This window comes from Chelon labrosus, assembly GCF_963514085.1.
Source record: "Chelon labrosus genome assembly, chromosome: 2".
NCBI lineage: Eukaryota > Metazoa > Chordata > Actinopteri > Mugiliformes > Mugilidae > Chelon > Chelon labrosus.
In genome coordinates, this window is record NC_140338.1 from 28,562,044 (window position 1) to 28,588,146 (window position 26,103).

General features: G+C 42.3%; 1 protein-coding gene across 7 annotated transcripts in view; it reads left to right on the forward strand.

Moving 5' to 3' along the window:
• The window catches only part of add3a (adducin 3 (gamma) a), a 99,626-nt gene that overhangs the window by 37,885 nt on the left and 35,638 nt on the right, over positions 1 to 26,103 (forward strand). For 5 of the 7 annotated variants that reach the window (XM_084561425.1, XM_084561419.1, XM_084561422.1 and 2 more), the window contains one exon: positions 24,702 to 24,946. In XM_084561425.1, coding sequence (XP_084417551.1) covers positions 24,752 to 24,946 — 195 coding nt within the window. In that variant the 5' untranslated portion in view covers positions 24,702 to 24,751. Of the gene's footprint in view, positions 1 to 19,530; positions 19,889 to 24,288; positions 24,947 to 26,103 lie in introns of those variants that run through there. The other 2 variants (XM_084561421.1, XM_084561424.1) reach the window with 2 other exon arrangements.

The window sequence follows — 26,103 nt, forward strand, 5'->3', positions numbered from 1 at the left end:
TGGCAGGACGCTGCACTGTCCCCTCTCTCAACAAGGAGAAGGTGGACCTTGTGGAGGACCAAGGAGATGAAAGACAGATTGTGGGAGAGGAATGAGTGAAGCAGAGTGCGTAGGGGTGGAGGGACTGAGGAGGGAGGGAGTGGTTTAATGAGGAAATGTGGGATGGAGAGATGAATGGACAGTGAAAGGGGGGGGGGGGGGGGTCAGAGGCAGACACCCCGTACTGGATGCCAAACAAAGAGTTGGACAAATGAACGCTGAGGTTTCAGTGAGCCGTACAGGATGAGGATTAGAGACGGACGGATGCACATACAGGCTGGAGGCAAGAAAGGAGTGGAGACAAAGAGGGATGCACAAATACAACTGACAGCAGAGCGGCGCAAAAAAAGACAGTCAAAGAAAGTCCGTCTAGAGAAAGAAAGTGTAATACATGTAAAGTTCCCAAACAATAGGCAGAACTTTGGCTAATCTTTTCACTCAACCTGGGAGAGAGAGCATAATGCAACAGGTGGCTACACTTTGTTTTGGAAAGAATCATCACGGGATGGCAACTTAATGTGTGAATTGCAAGAACTAGCACCCCTAACTACTTTCTAAACTAGTTTGTAACTGTGGAAAATTTAGCAAAGTGCTAGCTTTTGCATGTCGGTTCAATTTGAGGACTAACCCAGAGTCGTGCTCATTATTAGTATCATGTGACATAAGGCGGATAGGAGGCAACGTGTTCCAAATTACTGTTACTTATCATAGATGTCAATCACATTTGACTCAACCACGCTCACTATTACCAAATTCTGAACTGTTAAACTCTAAATAATTAATTTAACATATCATGCAAAAGTTATTGCCAGATTGTTTCCCTCTGCAAGTCCTTACTGGTCATTCCACACCATTATCCTCTGTTAAAGCCATAAAGCTGTGGGCTGTTAATAAGAGACCCCAGATGGTGTCTCATTTTCTGTGACGAGTTAGTTCCTCCATGTGTAATACACGGTCTGACCCACCTACTAGCCATAAATCTTTCTTTTTACATGTGGAAAGATCCTTCATGCTCGTCTTCAAACGGAAGATCCAAAAAGGGTCTGCTGCTCTGGTGTTTTTTCTTTGATTGGTTAAACAGAGTGGAAGACTTAAAGGGATATCGGTGCAGAGTGTTACCCCAGGGGAATGTCCACTGTAATATACTGTGAGATAAAACCTGTACGCTCCATCAAGCACCCGGTAAATGGAGCCAAGTCACCACCTCAGCTTTAAAGAACTGCAGCTCTCTTCTTTGTCTTTTCCAGAGTTGATACTTAGTTCTCCATCTTATTTTGGAGTTGCTCTGTCGTTGGGAGGCCGACTGCTTCACATCCATGCATATTTGAGTCTAATAACCAAAGGTAATATTTGAGGAGGCTGTAAGGACAGGACACTGGGAGGGAATGAGGAATGATGATGTGGCTGTCAGTCCAGGAGGATACAAAGTAAAAGAAAGAAGGGAGTCTTGGAATTTCCCTTTGCATAGCTGTGGCATCACCCTGCACAGCTGAAAAATATAAGTGATCATTCACACTACTAATACTCCCCTTATCACGTGCCAGGAGACAGAGATTGCAACAACATTCCTTTATTGAAGTCACGCTGTATCTCCACTCTAACAGAGGAGGTAACTTTGTCTACTTTCCTTTGTTTGATCATTTCTAATTGAAACTGACAGTGCAATGTGGACCCCGGGGGTGACGCTTGGGTTTACCTGCCCTGCCGACAAATCGGCGGCTAATTAATGTAACGTGAGAACTTTGCTCTCTCTCTCCCTACCACTCTTGCCTGTATGTTCCCTCCTAGAAGGCAGTGGCTTTTGACATAGATCCAAGTGTGAGATTACATGTCTGTGATGCCAATTTAAGGCACTACGTGGTGTGTCTGCTATAGAGGAATGCAGCTGATCCAAGGTCCTGATGTCTTGTCAGCTTTACAAAGATGTGAAGATTATCACGTGGAGACAGAGAGTGTTCTCTTGTTTGAGGAATATCTTTGAAAAAAAAACATTATGACCACACTCCTAATATTGTGTCGGTCTCTCTTGTGCCTCCAAAACAGTTGTGACTCATCAGAGAATGGACATGAACCTTCTGAGGGTGTCCTGTGGTGTCTGGTAACAGAATGTTGTTAGTGGGGGCCTTTGGGTCCTATGGGTTGAGGGGAGGGGCCTCTGTAGATTATGTGTGTGTGTCTGTGTCAGGCTGCATCCTGCTGGGGATGGCTGCTGCCATCAAGGAGTGTCATAGCTATGGGGTGGGGGTGCCTGGTCTGGTCTAGGTGGGTGCTACATGTCTAAGTAACATCTACATGAATGCCAGGTCCAAAGGTTTCCCAGCAGAACATTGGATTGTCACAAGATGGTCGGTGTTATTCACTTCTCCTGTCAGTGGTTTTAGGGTTATATCTTAGTCATCAATCAGTCAAAGAACCTATGGACTTGGAGCCCAAGACATAACGTATTTCATGATTTACTGACTTTGAAATCCCACGAAATCCCACGTGGAACATCAGAAACTTTCAAAAGTGTCATCCTCATATTTCTAAAAGTCACACTGACCGCAATAGGTCGTGAGTAGGTCAAGCATGTGTTGACAGGCTATTCACCATGCTTTTAAAGGTAGACTTTTGGATGTGGTGTTTTTACACTTGACTGGAGGACTTGTACGGTGTAGTTCATTTGTTCCAAACAGCTGGAACAAAGACAATCGGGCTTGTTTGACTGTTCCTTAAGACATTTCCCCACACATCCAAGTAGCTTTTTCACTTCTAAATGACAGGTGAGGAGCAGGTCTTTATTAGGAACATATGTTGGCCACCTAGAACTCCCACAGCTGGGCTCAAACAACCAGGTATTCGCCTGTAATTGGAAGAATTTATTTTGATCCCCTTGTCCTGTTGTTTTATGGCTATACCATGACCTGGATGACTGAGAATCTTGACATACTTCATGTGGACCATTCTCAGGGCTAAGGCCCAAGGAAGAATCACTCTTCTTCCTGCTCTAAATCCTTGATTTATTAGTTTCCCAATGTTTTCAGTTTCTCATATGAGTAGTTATGGTTATTAGTCCAAATGGTTACAGCCTTAAAAAAACAGTTTTATGGCACAAAATGACTCTAATAGCTCTTAAGAAAAATAAAATATGAAATTCCCAGACAAGTAAGCTGAGCCAACTGGAGTTGACGCTGATGCACAGTGACGTGCTGTAGTTCCTTGGAACCATTAGCCTCCAGGTGTTTTTTTTCAATGAATGTCTAAGCGGTCCTTACCCTAGCAGGGGAAAATGATCAGACATCTAAGTCTCAAGGTTGAAAAGATAATCCTCCATGCTTTATGTCTTACTATCAGCTGTGTAGTCGCTCCTTTGCCTGCTCTGCTCTTGTTCTGCCCATTCAAAGGTCTGCCCGTCTACAGTAGCTTTAAGATAGCCATCATTAGATCCAGTGGTATGGCCCCTGTCTGTATCAGGTTGACAGTGACAGTATCACACATGTCACTGTCAATCTGCCTGTATCAGGTTGACAGGGGCATGTGTGATATCGATGCAGATGATTGACTTATCTTAATCTATTGTTCCTCCGGTCTTGATGCCAAGTAGATACAAAGCAAGACAGCATTTGACATTAAACTAAAGAAGGCCACAAATAGACACTAGTGAGCAGAACTGAAAGTGAGAAAAGAGACTAAGTGGATAAAGAAGTGGAGAGATGACAACACCACAGTTGAGTTTAATTACTGAATCTTTAATTCTTCTAAATCAAACAAATGTGCCCCATGACACGCCTCTATTTAATATCTTCCAAGTGTGAAAACCCAGAATTTATAGCGTCAGTGTCGTCAGTACAGCATCTAGCAGCTCTTAGGGAAACAAACAGTTTAACAGAACAGTAAATTCATCACTCAGCTGTGGTGGTTGTGCCTCGGTTCTCACTGGTTTTAAAGCTTTCCTTCCTGATTGCATCACTGGGTCCTGGTCTCTGTGGCAACTGAGAGTCATGTAACACACTGGTTGTCAGGAACAATGAGATGCCCTTAAATAAATACACTGCTTCTCTTTTAGTATCCTTAAAGCTCTTCCTGTCTGGGAAGGATGGCGGTTTGTGCGTGAACTGGTGTATAAGTGGGACTGTGAAGGGTGTGTGAGGAAACAGCTGGACCTACTTGTACCAACACAGAGAAACAATCAATTTCTGAGGTCATTATTACATTTGCACAGAAAAGTGTTTTGTTCCCCAACTTTTAAAGTAGCATGTTAGGCATGTTAGGTGAGATTACATAAAATAGTTCTTACCACCTCAACACTCAATCTACACAAGCTGGTTGTTTCACCTTCTGATTAGCCACTGAAAACCTGATGCAATATGTAAATATTTTTTGTACTATAACATATTTGTCTGCCTTCTTCTATTTTTGTATCTTTTTTTTGTATCTTGCACTGTTGTTCCCTGCCGCTGTAATACCCTAATTTCCCCATGGGGATGAATAAAGTCCTATCTTATCTTATCTCTCATCTTATCTTAATGTAATGCCTTACAATGGTATCCCGGTGGATGTTGTAATGTTTTCCTGCCTCTTAGTCTGTGATTTTATGGCTGGGATGAGCCATTGTGCAAATGAAAACAGAAGCGTTTTTCTCCTTTCTTGGTGGTCTAATTATGTGGAGTCCATATCGATCATTCAAGCCCTCTGCTATGATTGTGGTCCAGGAGAGACATTGATATCGTCTTTACTCATGTTCATCTGGGGGTGGGCTGCAATTATGAATAAAAGTTTTGCTACAATATGAGACTTAAACCTCTTTGATGTTGGAGAATCATTTCCTGCAATCTGCGAATTGACTCCTCTGAAATGAAGTATGCTTGCTCAGTGGTCAGAGCAATCAGGACGCGGACAGTTGCACATGAGTGCACAAGGGAATGCGCCCACACACACAAACTCTGACACACTTGATTTCAACAGAAGGTTGGGACTTACGGCTATGTGCCACTGTCCCTCTGCTGGACCCCACATCCTGACAGGAAGTTTGTCCTTCCCACACACGCACATGCATGTGTGATTGTCATGGAGAGAAAGGGAGACACAGAAGCACTGCAGGCTACACATGTGGGCAGCCAGAAAATAACAGTGATAAGGAGACAGAGATGAAAAGGATGAATAGAATTAATTACACTGACCACAAATGGGGAAATTACACCAAGTGCTTGGGAATGCCAGCCTCTCAACATGGGGCCCACTATTCCCAAAGCAGGACTAACATGCTGCCCAAAAAGTCAAGGTCTCAAGGTCTCAACATGCTGAAGCGATTTAGACTTGCACTGTAACTCAGTCTTAATCTGAAATTTGTTTAAATGTGACCTGACACACTTGTACTTTTGACAGCTAAAACGGCTAAAGGACTTATTTCCTCCTCGATTCTCTTATCTTCTGCCATGTTTTTCGGACTCTCCGTTGCAGAAATGCTCAGTGAATGGATTGTTGACAAGAAAAGGAAGGACCCCTGGGCCTGTGCAGCAAGATGTCTGACCTTCTGGATGTCATCAGAATCACTTGCTGCCACTTTCCCTTCCATGATGGATGCTTTGTATGAATTTGTGGCGCAACCCCCGAGGCTCGAGCCTGACAGGCCCGGAAACATGGATGGACTCGCTGATAAACACACACGCTCTCCTGGGGCTCCATTTTCCCTCTGACACGGTGTTATGGAGCGGTCAGATGTGATAGAAGGGGGTCACAGAACAGTGACAGTAACTTGCTGAGAAGAACTCTGTTTGTTCACTTTCCTGTTGTGCTAGAGACGTGCAGAGGTTCTCTTTCAAATAAAAAAAATGTATTATCAAAGCCCTCAACAAAAGCCAGAGGGATTGATGGATCCATTCTGTAATTCAGAAATACTTGCCCAGAGAGCAAATAAGAGTGTACCCTTATGTTTGCATCTTGTGTTACATGGACAGCAGCTTCTTCTCAACTGTACAGGGAAGTGTCTTGTCAAGTGTAGGAATCTTGTCAACATCTGTTGGCATTGGTTGTAGTCAGTCCTGATATCGGGAGAGATCTTGGGAGAGCTTGTACATTGGCTTAAGAAAAGTTTACCAACGCCAAGTATTGACACCCATTGATCAAGAAGATACACAAAGCCTTTGATGCCTTCTGTCACTATGTCCTGATGAACAAGCGTTTTTATTGTGAACCCACCATCTAACCTGGTTTCTGTTTTGTCTATACAAGCATATAACCTTGAAATACATGTGTTATCATCTTCTGTGTTCTTTGTGCACAGGTGTGTACTGCTTTAGTGGAATGCAATCTGTGACCTTTCACCAGCAATGGCTCCTCATGTTTTATCTTGACAGGATGGATTTTTCAAAACATGGGAAAATGCCAAAAGTCCAAGTGGTCAGATTTTTGTTCCCCCCTACCAACAAAACATCTGAATGCCAGGGTCCCTTTAATCTGCGGATGTAGGCGTCTTCAACCTTGATTGACCCTGGAATTCACTAAGCCTATAGCCGGCCTTTGGCTTGCAGATACAAAGCGGCATGTCTATTGTTGGTTGCTGTTTCTGGAGTTCTAAGCTGAATGAAAATGCCTTTTGTGAGGCTGGGTGATGTGTTATGTCTTCGACCTGTGTGGTGAGGCGGTTTCACAGTTTCTCTGACTTTTTGTGAAAGCATGGCTTTCCAGATGAGAAAGCTTTCTTGAAACCAGACTTGAGGATGGGTTTAAGAATATGAGTGCATGGTTAAGCTAATTGTTCAAAACAATTTAGGACATTTAAAGGAAGTCATAAACACTTAGTACAGATTTTCTTCTGTTTGTCATCATTTGGAAATGTCGCTGTTATGAGGTTACATAAAGCGAATCAAATGCAGCTGCAGACTCCTTTCATTTCCTCTCTTGCGCTCTATCTTACATCCGTGTGTTTTAGCCTCGCTCCCTTGGTTTCCCTCTCTTTTTGCTGGGGTGGGGTCACCACATGCACGAACTGTTTGTTTGGGGTTGCTATAGAAACCCGTGTACGCGTGTGACTGTTTGTGTGCCCCTGCTCAAGTGTACATGTGTGTTTTTGCTGTTGAGATGGGCCTGCAGTTCTGCTTCACACAAAATGACCTCATCCAGACGTGGGCTCTGACATATCAAATCCGTCTGCTTCCTCGGATTGTGTAATGGATAGTTCACAGACACACCAGCTCTCTGGATGACGCCCCCTCAGTGTTTTGCCCCGTTGCTTGACCACGGTCACGGGGCGCTCAGTGACAACAGTACAACTCCGTTTCACAACAGGAACAATGAATGGCTGCTTGATAATTTGATTTCATATGCTGCAGAGATACTTAATTAGATTTGTTTGAACAGAATTCTTTATCGGACGTCTCTTTAAAAAAAAGTTCATGAACTCGCTACGAACCCTCCAGCTTTTCTGCTTGTTATATATTATATGTAGTGTTCCTACTCCCACCTTATCACCTGAGGTCAAACGTTTGACGTTCCACAGCTGGTAATGTCGGATAGTGTGAAAATGTGGAACGCAGCCCAACTGTTGATGTGCATTTATTACAGCTGAGAGTGGAGTCACTGGTAAGAAATCTTCTCTGTGTGGAAAAGAATGCTGCTTTCTCCGAGGGGAAAAGTTCCGCTTCATTTCACAAAGTTTTCTGGAAGATCTGTTTTTCCCCAAAGCATGAACGCACTAAACGTACTGAAGGCCTTCTTGCTGATCTGCCATGTGACTGTGGTCTTTAATGAAAACGCTGCATTCATTGTGGACAAGAGCACATTCAGTAGCAGTGCCTCAGTGCCTGCTTGAAATGATGGATTCTTGCTACCCCTTGTATGTCTATTAAAGCAGATAAATGTAATCAGTAATAGCTGGATACACATGATCACTGATCCCGCTATGTGCAGCTTTAAGTCTGATTTCAAATGGTCAACATTTCATACTGGAATACATATGTGACTTGATTGCTCAAACAGCTTCCTGAGTTTTAGACGGAGTACATCCAGCATGAATGAAATCAAGCCCTGCAGCACAGAAATGCCCCAAAGCTTCCATTGTCTCAGGTGGATAATTTACTTATCAGTTCACACATGTCAATTCATCCAAAGTGTGAGTTGGTGGAGACACATGTTCAGATTGGTGTTTGGCATAGAAAGCATTTGCCTTGGAAATTAGCCACTAAGCCCTTCTTCCTTGAAGCTGCAGTTATCTGTAATGGAACATCAAAGACAAATTCCCTTGCTAAGCACATCCCCATTAAATATATGCTTTTAGTATGAAAATATCTGAAGTGTCTGTAATAATGTCAGAATCCCTCTCAGTGCTTCACTACGCAGTTGTTACTCCTGAGACTGCCACTCAATTATCTGTTGGAAATTCAGGACAGGGAGTATTCTTGTCCTCTTGTTCTTGGGAATTTGTTTAAACTACTTCTGTGTATTAATCTCTCTTCAGTTGTTTTATTTTTAAATATAAAAATGGCTACAAGAGGCTCTTCAGTGCAGCTTTTGTTTTTATTGGAAAGGAAATTGGATATTTTTTTCTTGAAAACTGGATCTTGATGGCACGGTTCAGGTTTTCTGCAACTTTTTGAACAGCCAAGTTTACACAGACCGTAAAATCCATCTAATAACGAAAATAATTGGGAACGTTAGCCCAATCAGAGCAAAAATATTTAACATAACCACCATAATCAGAACAAACTGGCCCAACTATAATACATTTTGAATTGGGTTAAGAGGTGTGATGTAAATCTTTCGTAATTAATTCAATAGGAAAATGTTATTGCCTAATAACCATGTTGATACTTCATCCACTCCTTTCTCCTTGGGTGGATTGAGTACTTTCTTTGCACATCTTTGTCCCATGTGGGGTAAACATCAGGTGATGTGACCACTTTCCAGACAAGACAGAAACTTGGCGGTAGAAGTTGTTCATAAAAAGATGACCAAAGCTGGAATCGTTGTGAGCCGCGGTCCTGAAGATGATTCATACCAATTCATAATCCATAATGATTTTTTTTCTGTTGTATTGAAGATAAAGATGATGGTATATGGGATAAAGCTTATTTAGTTATACTTCCAGCACTCTGTATGTCAAAAAGTAATATTCTGATTGATATTTTTAGCCATGTGAATGTATATATGTATACTGTATGTTATTAGTTTAGTGTCAGTACATACAGCTAGAAAATATTGCAGTCGGGTTGATAGTAATGCAGGTGGAAGGTGGAAGGCTAAATTATTTAGTGATTTGAAATGACTGACCAGCATGAAAACTGTCATTTATAAACAAGACCAAGTGAAAGGTGATGCACCACTGACCGCTGGACTTTGTGTACCGAGGCTAACTGAGCCGAAACCTGTGATTTGAATCCTAAACAGGTACCATGAAAGCCTCTCTAAAGTGTTTGCAGAACACATCAGAGTGTAGAAGAAAACAGTGGAGTCAACCTAAAAGAATCCACAAGGTTTTCCCAGTCTCCCTCAGTCAGGCATTGATGTCAGCCAAGAGCTTTGAGAAAATGTCAAGTAATTCACACCAAAGCTAATTCAGCAAACAGTTTTACTGTATAACTGGATTGTGTTGCGTAGCCATGGCCGCTCCGTTGTTTAGCCTCTGCCCAGCTATAAAACCAGCGTCTGGCAGAGAAGACATGCGGTAGCAGTTAGCAGCTGAGACACCCGGGGATGGATTGTATTTGTTTGTGTGGTTGCAGCAACAGGGGCCTGTTAAACGATGACTATGGCTCTGTCATTACCAGCAGTAATTACAGGGTGATTAGCAGCCAGCATCTCTATTCATCTTCATTTGGGTTTATTTGCGTCTAATCCTTCTTATATGATCCCAAATTGCTCTAACATCAGTGTCAGAATCACTTGCTAATTTAACTTAGATAGGCTTTTTGGCATCATTGTAAAATATAAGTCAGTGTCAGTGTTGTGGAGTGAGCAGTACTAGTAGATAACATGCCACAATATGTGACTACACTTTAGGAAACAGTTTTTAGAGAAATAAAAAAAGGCATGTCGTGTTAAATTAGTACCCTCACTGCTATGGAGACCGTGTTACTTTTAGCCAGGTCAACTGTTTCCCTCTTTTTCCAGTCCTTGTGCTGAGCTAAGCTAACCGGCTGCTAACTTTAGCCTTTAGGCGTGGTATCTGTCTTCTCCTCTAATGCTCCTATAAAACTTGTCAACATGTAGTTACAACAGGGGAATAGAGGAACAGAAACATCTCGGCATTAAAGTGACCGTGTATTGACTGTTGAAGTTAGGAGACGACTGCTCCTAGGCAACTGTTGACATCTAGAAGCCACTGAGGCTAACGCTGAGTAAGCTAATGATGTGTAACTCAATGTAATCAGTGTAAATGCATAATGAAAAGATAAGGCTGTTTTACTCATACAAATTCAGAAACTACAAAAAACTATACAACTAAATTGCATCCATTGTTACCATTCACTGTCTGTTATTTCTGAAAATGTCACCAAACATATAACAACTCATGAACCTACTTCACATAAAATCTCCAGCCAGGATGTTGTAAACACCACAAGAGATCATATGAACTCTTCATGTGAACCCTGTAAACAAATTTAAGTGGCAGAATATAACAAATTGGCTTCACATGAAACCTGCCATGTTGTAAAATACTTGTGTAATAACTCCTTATTATATACTGATTTTCAGGAGGTTTATAGCTTACAAAATTCAGATTTCCAAGTGAGTGATCATTATCTAGCTTACATTAAGCGTGGAATACAATGGTTTCTAGCATTTGATCATTTCAAATGTATTCACATTAACATTCAAAATTGTTTGATTTCAGCTCTGTTCTGTGATGGATTAGTGATACATTAACCAGATAAAGTTGTATTTCTCTTGGTTTTTTTTGCATGCCGTCTTATCTCTTGCCAACAGTCATTTTGTTGGAAGATTAATATGTCAAGCTTTTTGTGACTGCATCTATAAATCCTTTTGCAACCACTTACAAGAACACCAGGCTTGTCAACACTCAAATTATGTAACCAAATTAAACCCCAGTGCATTGCTAAGGACCAAATAACTCTATTCACTGGTGCTGAATATTGTGTTGTCAGGGTGCCCACATGAGGATTGAGGACACACATGGTACAAACAGAGATATGCACACACACATATTCTCCAGGTTTGAAGGTCATGTTCTTCTTTCATGCTTCATGCACAGCTGCTTTCTGTGCCGAAGATAAAAGCAGAGGAACCTCTCTTTTCACAGCTTTGATTCAGAGGAATTAACCTGTAGGTTGTAAAGCTACAAAGCACCTCTCTGTAAAGTTTATGAAAGCGCAATCATTACTTTGGTAGCCATGTCACAGTTAGTTGACATGCAAGTGGCTGCCAAGCGTGATTTAGACACATTTGTCCTTAACTTGAGATATATAAAAATTGCTTTTGAACACTGAGGTCGATCTTCGTTTTTAACACCACCACACTGTTCATACAGTCAAATGAATGCATTTAAAGTGGTAACTGAACATACCTTTGTGAAAACCTGCATTTGCAACAAGAGGAAGTTATATTACTGTAAATGTTTGTTCACCTGTAATGTTGACTCAAGGCGTGCTTGGCATTCTGTTGTCAACAAGGAGTGGGCCTGTGTGTGTGCGAGGTCATCTGATACGCGGTGATTGCTATGGGAGAAACAGGAGGTATGGTATGCTCAGTTTAGAATAGGCTTCCATGTGATAAAGAACACAGATTAAGACATTTCAGTGCACCTGAATGAACACCAACTGGAAACACAACCCCTTGTATTTCATACCAGGTGTTAGCAACAAACCTAGAGATGATGAAGCATTTCAAAAGATACTTAATGTTTTGGTGCCAGTTCAGATACTATCTCTGTTTATGTCAGAAATGCTTAATGCAGTGTTGTTTACAGCAAGCTAGGCTTCAACAAATCATCTACAGAATTATTCCACAATCCATTACGACAGGAAGTTTGTCTCATCCAAGTAATATGTGAAGTGAAATTGTCAGTTACTTTAGTCATTTGAATAATGTCAAGTAAAGACAAAAGTGAACTGTATGCCGTCCACATGCGGTAACACACATCAAGACAAGAAATAGTGAATTTAACTAGTCAGTCTTATCTGCTGTTTCTAACTTCATCTTTGATTAAGTTATAAACACTTGGCAGTTGACCCATTTGGCGACTGTGTGTGAAATTTCCTCTAGACAAATACGAGACTTATAAAGCAATCTGTCGCCGAAAGGCTTTTTCTGCTGTCATTCACCTTGACCTGAAATAGCACACTTGACCGAGGTGACGGCTGGGCGGCGACTTCCCTATGCCGCTTCTAGGCCACATTTCATCTCTATGAAAGGAGGAAACAAACTCCTTAAAATACACACAGGCGTGCTGCTTCCTTGCTTGCCTGCCTCCGCCTCTATGCAAGTTTATTATCTCCACCTAAACCTTTAAGCAGACCTCCCTGTTCACGCTTGAGTGCATCCCCGAATTGGTTGGTGTTTGTGTGTGTGCATTTCTTCTCCTCGCCCAGCGGCTCCGACAGTGACAGCATTGTTACCAGCGAGCGCTCCAGGAAGTGAATTTGAACGCTTCTCAGTGCGTTAAACATTAGCTGCTTTCTAAATGCCTCTTTAGCCCTCAAACATGGATTAGTGGCTCCTTAGGATCACTCCCATGTAAGCGTAAAACTAGACAGGCTGTTAAGAGCCAGATAAACAGTGGAGTGACAGCTTTGCAGGTTTCTGTAAAGTGTGTTTGCATGTGTAAGCCAGGCGACATGATACATTTTTAAGGCCTGCAGGGTTAAAAAGGCAGAGTCTAAGCTTGCTGGCTCGCAACGCTCATCACAATGATCGTCTTTAAGGCAGATGACAACAACACAAAAAGTTTCTGATCATGATTGTTTTCTTTACTGTTGTTTATCTGTTATTCATGAACATAAATATAAGTACCTGATCAAACTAATGATAAAAAAAACTGTAAGAAATTTCAAAACTGGGTAAAGAGTTGGAGTGGAGCTAAGGCAGGCAGCTGATGCATAGCTAAACTTTTGGCAACTTATAAAGGGTGCCCTTCTATAGTAGCCTAAAAGTAACATTTAGATGTATGTCTTACCAAAGACAAAGTGCTTGCTGTACTTGTAGGCACACTAAGTGTCAGGATCGAACACTTGTCCCAGTCTTCCTGCTGATCCTGATATCTTGTTGCCTGTAACCACTTTTGTCTCTGTAAAGGCTCAAATTTCCATCTTGTGGTAAACTTAGTTCTGTTCTTCACCCTGTTGGTAATGCGTCCAACCCTACAGCAAGTTTTTGGCATTTTTCAGGACTTTGCTAGCTGGCAGAAGTGGCAAGGAGGCATCTTTAGGCAATACAAGGTCTGTATAATGTGTAAAAGCTTTTCAGCCAGCAGCGAACTGCTTTGGGAACAAGAAAACCAATCGTCCTATAGATTCAATATTCAAGTCGGGCTTATTGACACTTCCACAAAACATTAATCTTTATATTAAAACATACAGAAAAAAATGTAAAATAGTGTTTCTCCTCATCCCAAGGTGCAACATACTGTATATGCAGACATGACACATCTCGTCATATCATGTCACAACATGTACCACACTTACCACTGTAACTTCTACAATGTATCATGACACAGTACACACAATAGACTATATAAACAAGTGATGTACAAGTGGAATCTGAAAGTGGAAAGTGTGACACCCCAGTCTGTAAACTGGCAAAGCCTTGGCTAAACCTTCAGCAAGATCTGCATTTAATTTGCTTTTCTGATATTCGAGCTTTTGCTGAAACTCCTTGAAAATGACCATGTACCACAGGTTTGGTATCCATTCAGATCTGACTGGTGTTTGTCAACCAGCATTTATCACTTAACATTTTAAATCCTGAATTAACCTGCCTGAAACACTGTCTGGAATATTGCACAAGAACAAAGTTGAAGTTGAAAAGCCCTAGTAGTGAACCAACAGAGAATTATCAGTCTGATCTTTCTTGCTGGTTGACTCAAGATGAAATATTAAATTTGAAGTGACAAGCTATTACCGGGAGTTATTTTGGAGGCTGTCTCGTGGCTCTGTACTGTCCTGAAGGGATCAACTTGATCTCCCTGTAATGTGGGCAAATGGTGTTTGAAGTCAAAGCAGTCAAAACAAGCTCTGTGAAAAAAATAACCTCTTATGTCAGTGGGTTTCTCTCACAACCACTAACTGAACGCGTTTTATTTACTTAAGAATTTCCACAGCTGTCAGTCCCCCACCGAGGGGTCCCCACACCAGTTAGATTTTTTTTAACTTTCTTGTGACAAAGCTCACCGGTCCCAAAAATGAGCTCAGATGTTTGTACATTCCTGAACAGTTAGCGTCAGTGAACGCGTGCCCTCGTCCCTCTCTTGCTGCTGCTCGCCGTTTTGTGGGAAACGCTGACAGAACACTGATAGCTGGGCTTTGGCTGTAAATGGATACCAGCATGCAGTGAGCCCGGCAGACAGTCTGTTGTGTTTTGTTTTTGTCCACAGCTTATCACGGGGGTCAAGGAGGGGATGACTTTTTACAGGAATATGGGATTACTTAAGAGCACTGTGGTGTGCAAAGGCCTCATTAATCATCAGACTTGATAACTGTTTTGTGGAGATCTTGGAGTATCACGCACGCGTTTGACTTCATGGCCTAGCTTTGTCCGTAATGTGTCACATCAGTCAGGCTGAAACAATAACAGTAATTTTGGTTTCTACAAGGCAATGATTAGCTGTTGCTCAGAGAGAAGTCTGCAGTTATCCACCATTGAGACATACTGGAGGTGCTTGACGGGGTCATCTGGCTTCAGCCCTCTTCGAAAACATTATATTGCCAATATGAAGATGCCGCTACATTTGTATAACAGTTTTGTATTTAATATAACAATTATATATATATTCCTGAGTTCAGATCCCTTCAAAGTTTGCACAAGTTACAGTCCATATGCTAGTCTGGATTTGCTGCTCAAAACAGTCCAAACAGAATGAGATGGTCGGCCTTTTGAATGCTTTAAACCCGTTCGTAAACCGATGGTGCATGAGCACTAACAAACATACCTGTGTTTTACAATCTGTTGCACACTATATTATCTTCCTGTAATATCCTGTGTTTAGTGGCAGCATTTTACATTGTGCAGGGGTGTGTGGAACTCTGTTTCCCTGAGTCAGGCCTGGCAGTGACAGCTAGGGAGGGTGTGTGTGTGTGTGTGTGTGTGTGTATGTGTGTAGGGTTGGAAATAAAGTGCTGAGTGATGTACCAACATCCAGTATGCCAGTCTGTTCTTGGCATATTCACTGCACTGCAGACAAGAATGGGACTGAATGCATAGTCTAGGAAAAAATCTAATGAAGCTTAATATGACCGATCTTCTGATTTTACAGTCAAATAAGGCATGAATCAAATTTGACTGATCTGCTGTCTCATACTGGTGAAACAGCATTTGCTTTCAACATCCCTGCTCCACTAAAATGTATCTCTGCATCTTTATTTCACTTAAAGAACATTTTCATTAAGACAAGGCTGCAGACAGTGACTCTCAATCAGAGATAAAAGCAAATAAAAGGGTGCTCCCAAGCTACCGTGTACAAATAGATTTAGTTTTTATACGCATTGCTCATAATGTAATTTCACTGGGAGAACTTTATTGTTGTTTGTGTAGAGGACAGGGTTGGTTGGATTCAGCAGTCATCCAAGTCATGTGGTGTCTTCAGGGTAATAGCTCTTGTTTGTTGGTGCACACCAGCTGCAGCTCCCTTGGGCAAATGCTACAGTGATTTCCTCCACATGCATGTGATGCCATTTAAAGGAATCGGCCGTTTTATATTGCCAGCAGCACCCAGACTCTGTTTATGGAATACTGAACATTCTCTGTCCCCATCCTCACTGTCCACCCGCTACATCACAGTGTCAGTCTTTCTCCTCTGCTGTAAACACGAGTATGTGTGCTAGTGGCTGCTCCTAGTAAAAGAACAAGTCCTACAGCTTTTCTAATTTCATAGCAAAACAAGAAAGTAATAATTCGGCTCTCACCAGTGGTTTCAAATCAGAAGTTTGGTCAGAAAGCTTACAGTGCCTTTCTGAATTGTTACCTGCCTTCTGTCCTTTTCATTTCAACCTGCGCAAACATGAACAGACATTCTATATTCGGGGGATAAATCTTGACTAACTCATTCTCTCACCTACATAATTCATTTGTCCTCATGATATTTGGCACATTTAGTTACACTTCTATTTCACTTTGTTTAATGTCGACGTGAACAAGCAGAAACCTTTGTACTGCAACAGCTGTAGAAGCTGTTTTGAACTGATACCAAGGGGAAATTCACGTTCAGATTACACAAAACAAGGTGACTGATAACGTTTAGCATTGGCAGGTTGTCAACTCCAGTGTGGGTCATCAGAAGGGTTTATCTTGGCACCTGCCCTGGTGGTGTTGTTATAGTTTCTCTTGCTGGAACCCAAATAAAAACTCCTTATCATCTAAGCCATCAGGTGACTGCAGTCAATGTGTACTACGACTCTTTATTACCGAAGTGCCTGGAGCCAGAATTTGTTGGCACTTAAACCTCCTGATCTTTGTTCATAAACTGGAAGTTACGCTTTATGATAGTTTTGTGCCAGTGTGGGATTGGTTTACCTTTTTATGAGACAGTTAAACATAGTTGGTAATCCACATGTCGACATGATTACTTAAATACGAGCCACTAAAGAGTAGACCTACATGGCTGTGCAAAAGTTAGTTGGCACTAGAAATTAAGATGATTCACTGGAAAATAAGGCCATGAAATATACATTTTTATTGCTTGACTTGAAATCAGAGTTATTAAAATGGATATTTAATCTGCTTAACTTTCTCCTTATGTGAACTATTCACTAGAGTATAGAGTAGAGTTGGATCAACACTGAAGAGAGGTTTTGAAGCTCAGTGAGGTAGGTCTGACTGTCGCCGTCTTGCCAGTGCCCGACTCCATCCCACTCCACCACTGCCACTTCCTAAGTCTTGCCTAACTTCAAGACTTGATAAAATTTAAACAGATCAGTCATGTAAATGTTTATCATAGTCATCAGTGAGGAGCTATAGAGCTCATAACTGTTGTTTGCACCGGGCTGTAAAAATGTATTTCTGTTTTTGGACATTTTACATGGAGGTCTATGGGTTGGACATTTTACATGGAGGTCTGTGGGAACTGACTCACGCTGGAGGCAAACTCAAATGGCCATTCATGGAACTACAGTGCTTGGCAGTCCAGCATTGGTTTTATCTTTCAGCCTGGCAGGTTCCTGCTTGATATAAACTGAGAATGACTCCATGATATCGGAATCAGGGTCCTAGGTGATGTTAATACAACCTTCCTGTATATGACTCTTCTGCGTATCACATCTGTGTGTACAGTGTTATAGAATTAAATGGGTGTGATGTAGTATGTATAAGAGATCCACTCGCAAATTTGCATAGCACTCGAGGTAAATCATACTGCTATTAAATGCAAACAGCGCAAATCATGACTTGACATGACTGACATCTTGGTTGATGCACTTGTTTGTTTTAATTCTGCATGTATGACTTGTGAATTGGACCACATCCAACCATTACGTGAAGATGTTTGGTTTCTGTTTCTCTGGTTGCTCAGCTTCCTCCCCATTGGATTGTGCTTTATATTTTGCAGTGTTACCTTATGTTCTGCTTTGATGGCTCAACATGTAGAGAGAAAGTCGTCTCTATATTAAAACGTCCCAGAACTTGTATTTTAATTTACGTTCATTATTTTTTACATTTACTGTTACATTAGCCAAAACATGACTGATAAGAATATCAGTAGTCAGTGAAGTAATGGCATATTAATATTGTATTTATAAGATATATAAAATACATGCATGCTGCCAACTTAAATGTAAATGAAACAGGTTTTGCCTCCACTGAGAATGAGAGGCTAACTGATTGTTTTGTCATTGGCAAAATCCTTGCCCTCTTTTAAAACAGCCTTGCACTTCAGTTCTTCATACAAGTGCAATTTTGAAATAAGAGAGCAGGCGTACCTGTGCTAGATTTTTAAAAATCCAAGTGAAGGCCCATGTCCATTCTCTAATGAGTCAGAACTGTTTTGGAGGCACAAGGGAGACCTACACAATATTAGGAAGGTGGGTCCTAATGGTTATTTAAACCGTTCTCTAGTTGCTGTTCTAATGTAAGTAGCTAAAATATTAACCACTATACTTACTGTCAAAGAAGAAAAAATGTAGCAAAACTAATCCTTAAAGTCCACTTGGCAGGCCAGTAGTTATAATTCACTGCTTCTAGTTTACATTGTTGTCAATGGTACTGTGACAGTATGTTTACAAGTTATGGAATTCTGTAAATAATTTAAACAAAACTTGGTTAAAAATCCACTTTTTTAAAGTTTTTCCTAATGTCATAACATGGCATCAACAACAACCGGTTTGAATATTTTAATGTGATGTGCATACATTTATATTTATTGCTATCATAAAATATTTCTTATTGGTAAATAACTGTTTACCTACACCTCACACTTCATATTTGTAGTGTGGATAATTTTTAGCTCACTGCTCTGCCCGCTCTAAATGACGGGCCAACGGTAAAGCAGGAGATTATGCAAGACAAAAAAACTGGCAGGAGATCTGACATTTTATCATTTTATTAATGTGTACCAGGTCTCAGTCTGGAGTGAACAACAACATGCATTGAGTGGTTGTGGAGTCGACTGGCTTTGAGGAATGTGGGACTATAGTAAAGCAATGTGTAAGTCAGCAGCAGAGGTGGCTCTGAACAGAAATATCAGCCGGAAAAATGTATAGAATTTGCTTCAAGCAAGAGACTGAATAGCAGACAGCTTTTTTGTGGCTGACTCTGACTTCTGACGTGATAAATCATGGCACTTCAGTCTAAAAACCTTGCTTTCCACTCTTTTCCTTTTTGCATTTGTATTTTACGTTATCTGTTCATCAGATCACATTGACTCAGTGGGGCAGAAGGAGCAGTAAAGGCCATGCAGTTTCTGCTGCAGCAGGTTGCGCGGCTGTCGTTACACTGCTGCCAGCCAAACTCATAAACACTGACCTTTAGTACAGTCGCCCAGAGGGGGTGGCGGGGTAGCAGGGGGTGTGAACGAGAGACATAAAGAGGGAGAAAGACAGAGAGAGGGGAGAGAGAGACGATTGTGGAATGTAGGGGATAGACCAGAAAGTGAATGGATCAAAGAAAAGGACTAGACAGAGAGGGAGAGAGAGAGCATGCAAGAGAGGAGGAGGGGTGATTATATGTGAGCCTGAGCTCTGATTGGTCTAGCAGCCTGTGTGTGTTTGCCTGAATCTGTGTGTGTGTATATGTGTGTGTGTGTGTACCTCCAGCCAGTGGGCGGGGGATTAAGGCAGCGTCACGTGGTCTCTTTAGCTTCTTTCCACACAAACATTCGCAGAGGACACACACACACACACACACAGACTCAGAGACACAGAGACGTATATCCTCACACACACACACTCACAGCTGTTGATACTTCTCTCTCTTGCGCGAACGCCGGGACGGCCGAGGAGCGCAGTCCACAGCAGTCCGGGAGAATCTGCAGTGTGCTGGCAGCTCAACCGCAGAGCATCTATATGGAAAATCTGCAAGTGGACAGACTGGTTTTCTGACCGTCGTTCCCATCCCGCTCTTTCTCTTTCTCTCGTCTCTCCTGGCTTCTCTCTGTTGGAATTTAAACGCAAGGCGGCGAGCAGCAGCGGAAAACAGAGACATGTGTTTTGCCTCTGCTGCCTACTACTACTGCCTGTTCTCTCCCATTCACTGACCAAGCAGGAGACACAAGGTTGGTTGGGTTACATGTTTATGTGATGGTTTCTTGCATCTGTACACAATGGTTGGGCATTTGAAATTCGGTCATTCGAACCGTGTGTGTCCATTTAGGAAGCCCGTTTATCCCATTCGTTTCCAGAAAGTGTGTGTGTTCCCACCAGAAGCTGAAGGAGCATGACTCTGAAGATTACTATCCCTAAAAGTGATTGGTAGTTTTAGGGGAATTCCATGTCAGTGTGGCAGCCTGGGTACGCGCGCAGAAACACACACTCCTGCTCTGTAAACACGCTTGGCAGTATGAGTGCAGCGAGTGTGAGCTCCAGATTAGCTGTGGTTATTCCCTCTAATGTGTAAAAGAGCAGAGACTCACTGCAGCCACAAGGCTTGTATATATCCGTGCATTAAAAGGAAGGAATGCCTGTGAAAGAAGACGAATCTGTGTCGCAACCTGCACACAGACCTGCTCCAAAACAGCCCGTACCCCGCCAGAGAAAGCGCTGACTACCTCGCGCTCTGGTGGGCTCGCTGGTGGGAGAGCTTTCCTCATCTCATAGTAAAGCTTGTGGTGGATCATGTAAGCTGCTGAGTGTTTGGCTCACACACGCTTTGGTTTCACTGCTGGATCTGTCATGCAGGGACATACACCAACGCCTCTATTTGTGTTTGTGTGTGTGTGCGTGCAGAAACACTACAGGTCACCGCGTGTGCTCTCTGTGACTTTTACAGTGTGTGTGGATATAATTAGCCACCGTACAGATTCTTTCCTGGCATTGTTGCCATCGGGGTTGTAACACAACCCAAAAGGCTGTTTGTCTATTTTTAGGGGGTGGCAGAGACACAGGCAGGCTGGCTTTGAAGCTTCCCCGAGGCAAGATATAGATATGAGGTGTGTGTGAGTGGAGTGGGTGGAGTTTGATTCTCATTTGTATCTTTCCGTTAAGTTTGTAAGTAGTAAATAAAAGGTGAAGAGAGAGAACAATGAGCAGAGAGAGAGAGAGGTGAATAGAAGACAGAGAAATGCAGCAGCAGATACATGTGTAGGTTTCCAGATTAGCCGGCTGTCAGCAGATGAGGATGGAGAGTGGTGCTCCGTCTGAGCCACAGGTTCTTATCTGGCTATCCAGCTCCAAATGTCAGAGGAGTACTGAGGCATTATGGGTCAGCGCACCGTCTTAGAGATACTACACAGTAAGATCCCACGGTAGAGAATAAAAATGGACCTGTCAAATGAAAGTGAAAGAGCCTGGAAAGCAGTCATGCATCAGGGGCGTTTCATATTTTTGGTTCAATTCAAATATGCAGCACACGTGTCTTCCATTCTCTTTTAATTTAAAATGACATAATATGCTCTGTTACACCAAAACTGAAATGCAAGATAATCACTACTTGTTGGTACAGATTATATCTTAAATCTTTTTTGTTGTGCCTGGAGCTTAAATGTAGCATCAATTAACAGAAAATAAATTGGAGGACTTAGTAAGATGTTATAGTTGTTGCTTTCCATTAAAAAATGGCAGATATTTTGCGGATATTATTGTTTAATTGTAAAGAATTGCTGCTAGACAACACATTCAGCTTCATTAATTGGAATACGTTTTTGACATTTCATAGAAATTAGGAAATAAGATATTTCTCCAGTTATTGTGTAGCTTGCAGGCTGTGCCAAACAGCTCAGGACAAATGCACATACTGTTGCACCCCTAGTTTTTCCTCCTAAATATTTATTTTTTATTTATTTTTGCAGTTATGCTTTTACCCTTGGCCATTATAAACAGTAACCTAAAATAAAATAAAAACCTTGCAGTGTCTTTCATATTGTCACTATGGATATATTCACATTTTTACCTTATGATTAACGGCAGGCTAAATGGAGGTTACAGGTCTTTGACCAACCCCATTTATCATGTAACAACTAACAAAAAACACATTGAGCTGTCTCCCGTTTATAGGTTTATTGGTTTTACTGGTGGCCTTTAAATAACTGTTTATTAGAAAGTTTTCACGGACAGCTCCCCCACAGATGAAGACATCTTGTGTGTGTTGGTGGCGATGAACACGGCTCAGAGAGAAGGGTCGCCAGAGGTCGCGGGGTGAGGGGTTGCGGTCACCTTGCCTTAGGCTGCGGTCGGAGTCTAGCGCCCTTCAGTAAACACAGCCTGCCTCGACTGTCAGCCGCACATTTGCGGCGCTCAAATCAATTACAATACAGCAGTGTCCTCCACTGTGGTGCTCTGCAGTCAGTCACTAAACTAAACTCGGTCTAAACTGGCATTGTTCGGCAGCTTCAGTGGGTTTCATTCAAAAAGTGTGAGTATCTGCCATGAAGCATGAAATCTGAATTTGGACTGTGAGGATCAGTTTTCATTCTTACTCAGATTAATTGTGGACTCTATCAAATGCACACACAAACCAACGCTCCCCCCTCCTCACCCTCCCAAACCGTCGATCTCTCTGGATGTGACCACACTGAGATGGTTCGGGACGAGGACAATAATCTATTGACAGAGACAGAGGGAGGTGGGGGGGGTGGGTTGGGCGGGTGGAAGTTCATGCTGTGGACGGCTGGAGTTGTGACAGAGCAGGGATGGGATGGTGCGCTGATGTGTGTGAGCTAGTGTGTGTGTGTGTTTGCGGGGGAGTAACTTTATTTTGGTCGGGCTACAGCTGCAGGATTCCGCTCATTCAGCAAATTTCAGGCATGAGCTTCGACTGTCAATCGCTCCTTCTTAGATGTATGTTCTGTTCACTCTTAATATACTTTTTAATTTGTTGGCACATGGTAAACTTAGGGAAAACAGAAGACAACCGTTCACAACCGCGCCCTCATTACAAACTCATCATTTTCTTGTCGTATCCCAGTTTGTTCTGTGGACAACCTCTCAGGTAGCAGAACAGTGCAGGCAGGAGGATGCATTCACTATCACGTTACATAACTCTGCACTATCCAGCTGCCTTCAATTACAGAGGATTTTTTGGCGGCTTTCATTCGTTTCTGTGGTATAAATCACAGCTTTAGTGGAGGGATCAGGTAGAGCGAGTGAGAGGTTTCCTGTGTTCTCAATGGATTTTAGAGATTATAACAGGTAGGAAATGCTGGTTGTTTTATAGAGCATTTTAGTATATAGTGCTGTTTTTATCCCACTATAAAGATGTTTATCTCATATCTTCTAAGGGTTGGCAAGGAGGCTTATGAGATCAAATTCTACCATTAGAGCGGCATCGAGCTGGGTGCTGAACACATGACTGCCCATAGGAGAGACATTAGTGGTTTCATTTAAATCAATTGAAAAGCAAAGACACCTGTTGAGATATTCCACTGGAGAACATTAATCCTGTTCCACTATGAAATGGGCAATCAATAAGAAAGCTTTAATTAATGAGCCATTGGTCATTCTTCACTAGGGTAGTGTATATTTGTGTTGAGTACATTAGCGAAACTAAAATTCAAACCTCAACACAGTGGAGATGTGTGGTCATGAGGAAAAACACAAAAGCGTCTTAAGGCCACGCTCTTCCATGAGGATTCCTTTTAGCTTTGTTTGGTCTAAGTGAGACTCCTCTATTCACTGAGCTCTGTGTCTATCTCCTAATCTCCACCATCTTTTTAAGTGGCATTTGACCCGACTGAGTAGCTTAGCAGCATATGTCAAACTCGCATCACCCCTCCCAACCCCCTGTTTCCCACCATGAGTCGACAGCAGTGCAGGTTAACAGGGAAGGGAAGGAGTGACTGCTGGCAGAGTAACCTCTACACGTTGATCCTCCTGCTGTCAGATGACCAATGGGCTTTTGAAGGCGGAAAGCAGCGGGATCCCTTTCCTAAACTCTTTCTTGCTCTCATTCCTCTACTGTCCAAGCTAAAACACCATCTGGTAGCGATCCCACAAGCCCCGCCCGCCTCTTCCTAATACACCACCGGCTTATCCTTCGCTGCTACAACAGCAGCTACGTGGGCCGCAAGGCCTCCTGGAAGATGTTGTTTTCTGTTATTTGATTTTTTTCATCACGACTAATACTAACCTCTAAGGAGGTTAGTATTTGGTCTCTGCTGTCCGTATCCCTTGGCCTGACAACAAAGCCTAGAGAAGGTCAGTTGCATTTGTTCCTTTTACTGTAGAGATTCCTGCATCCTGCAAAATGCTTGTTGTCATGCCAGGTGACCTGAGAATGAACAGTGGGAGTAAACCACCTCGCCGGTCAAGGCCTGGGTGTTCAAACAAAACTTCTCCTGTCCTTTGTGTACATTGTGTTTGTCAGTATGACCCGGCTGTATGTAAATGGTACAAAACTCTACTGTCGGGAAAATACTGGTATTTATATCTGCCAATAACAGGGCCATTCTTTTCCACTTTGATGAACACAGTGGGACTTTGTGTGTGAGATTTGAGGAAATCTGAGGAAATCTAAATTAGATTGGCATAGGCCAGGTGTTTTTCTATTAGATTTGAAGGTTTTCATTTGCTGCTTAGAACATTACATCTGTTGAAAGAATGATGGTGTGACATAAGAAATCGGCTGTGTATGGCTTTGTATGGTAGTGGTTTAGGTAGCAATGAGACAGCATAAGAACATGGAACATTTCTCCTTTCACATTTTGCCTACTACAAGCAAACCTGCTTTGCCTACTCCATTATTTGCATTCCACATTTTATAATGGCTGTAATATGAATTGCTGTATATGCTGTTTTGTTGAGCTCACTTCCTTTCATGCACTATGGGGAAACTGCAAAACATCTGAACACACCTTTTCTTTCATTGTAAATAATAAACTTTTGCCTGAAATGACACGACGCCTATCCTAACACTCCCACCTCTCTGCTTCTCAGGTGAGAGTCAGAGCGGCAGCCATAGAGCAAACGAGTGACGTGAAGCAGGCATGAGTGCGAACAGCCATCAGGAGGTGGTGACCACTCCCCCACCGCCCAGCGGAGGGACCAAGGAGCGCTACTTCGACCGGGTCAACGTCAACGATCCGGAGTACATCAGGGCCAGGAACATGTCGCCCGACCTCCGACAAGACTTCAACGTTTTGGAGCAGAAGAAACGAGTCACTCAGATACTGCAGAGCCCCGTAAGTTCAACGAAGGAAAAGAATATATATCCCATACTGAGAATACTAACTTACTGAGTTGAAAAACGTTAAAGAATGTTCTTACTGTGAACAGATGAGGCTAGTGGAGATTTTGCAGTTACTTAATGGGGGACGTTGTCCACCGGAGCAGGTTATAATTGTCAGTTGATAACCTGCTTATGGGACTGTTCTTGTTGATGATGGTTGAAAGTTGTAGTAGAGAAAGATGCAGCCTTCAGGGTGGAGCTGTAAGTTAGATTACCATACAATATGAAGGACACAGGCTTGAGTCCATCGAGGGCTCAGGTCTTTCTTTGGTGGACTTGCATGTCCTGCCCCAATCTGCACTGGTTTGGTGACTTGCCTGCAGGTATGAACAGGTAAGCAGGTAAGTGTATGCTTGCCTTCCTTCCTTTGGCCCTTGAAAAACTGGCCGGGTGTCCAGGGTCAACCCCACCTGTTACTCACTGCATGCTGGATTAGACTGTAGCCACCCAACAAGATAAGCAGTTTACTCTCTAAATGGATGGAGGGAAAGTTAATTGTTAGTCGGTTTTCTGCCAAAACAAGTGGCATAAGTGTTTTTTTCAAATCACAGTTCATGATGACAGAAGATTTAATGGACAACTTGCTGCAAGCGCCGAACTTTTCACCTCAGTGACTAATTGTTTGGGTAATCGGTTCCTGTTTTCTCTTTTTGTCAGTTATTGTTCCCCAATCAAGTGATTTCAAAAGAAGTTACAGCAGTGTAGTACATCACGAGCGCTTGTGTGCAAGTGCTTGTGTTGATGTTGTGACACTGCCCGCAAAATCACAGCAGTCAGCAGTCAGCTAAAACCCTAATACCCCAGCTACCACGCCCTCGCTCAGGCTCACTGCTGAAACTCTCCAAGTGCCCTCCGGGCCAGCAGCACTCCTGCTGGGTCAGGTTTTGTTGGAGTAAACAACTCTGTGAGCAAACTACAGCCAACACAAGTAATGCTGTTGTTTTGATTTTTTTTTTTTCCTGGAGGTATAGAGTTTTCTGCTCTTTTTGCCAAATGCTGGACGGACACTTAGAGGGTTGAGTCCCTTGCTGATCGCATGTATTAATTATTTAGGTGACCGGGTACTGTAAAAGCCAAACATTGGGATTTTTTGACTGTGTTGTTGGTTTA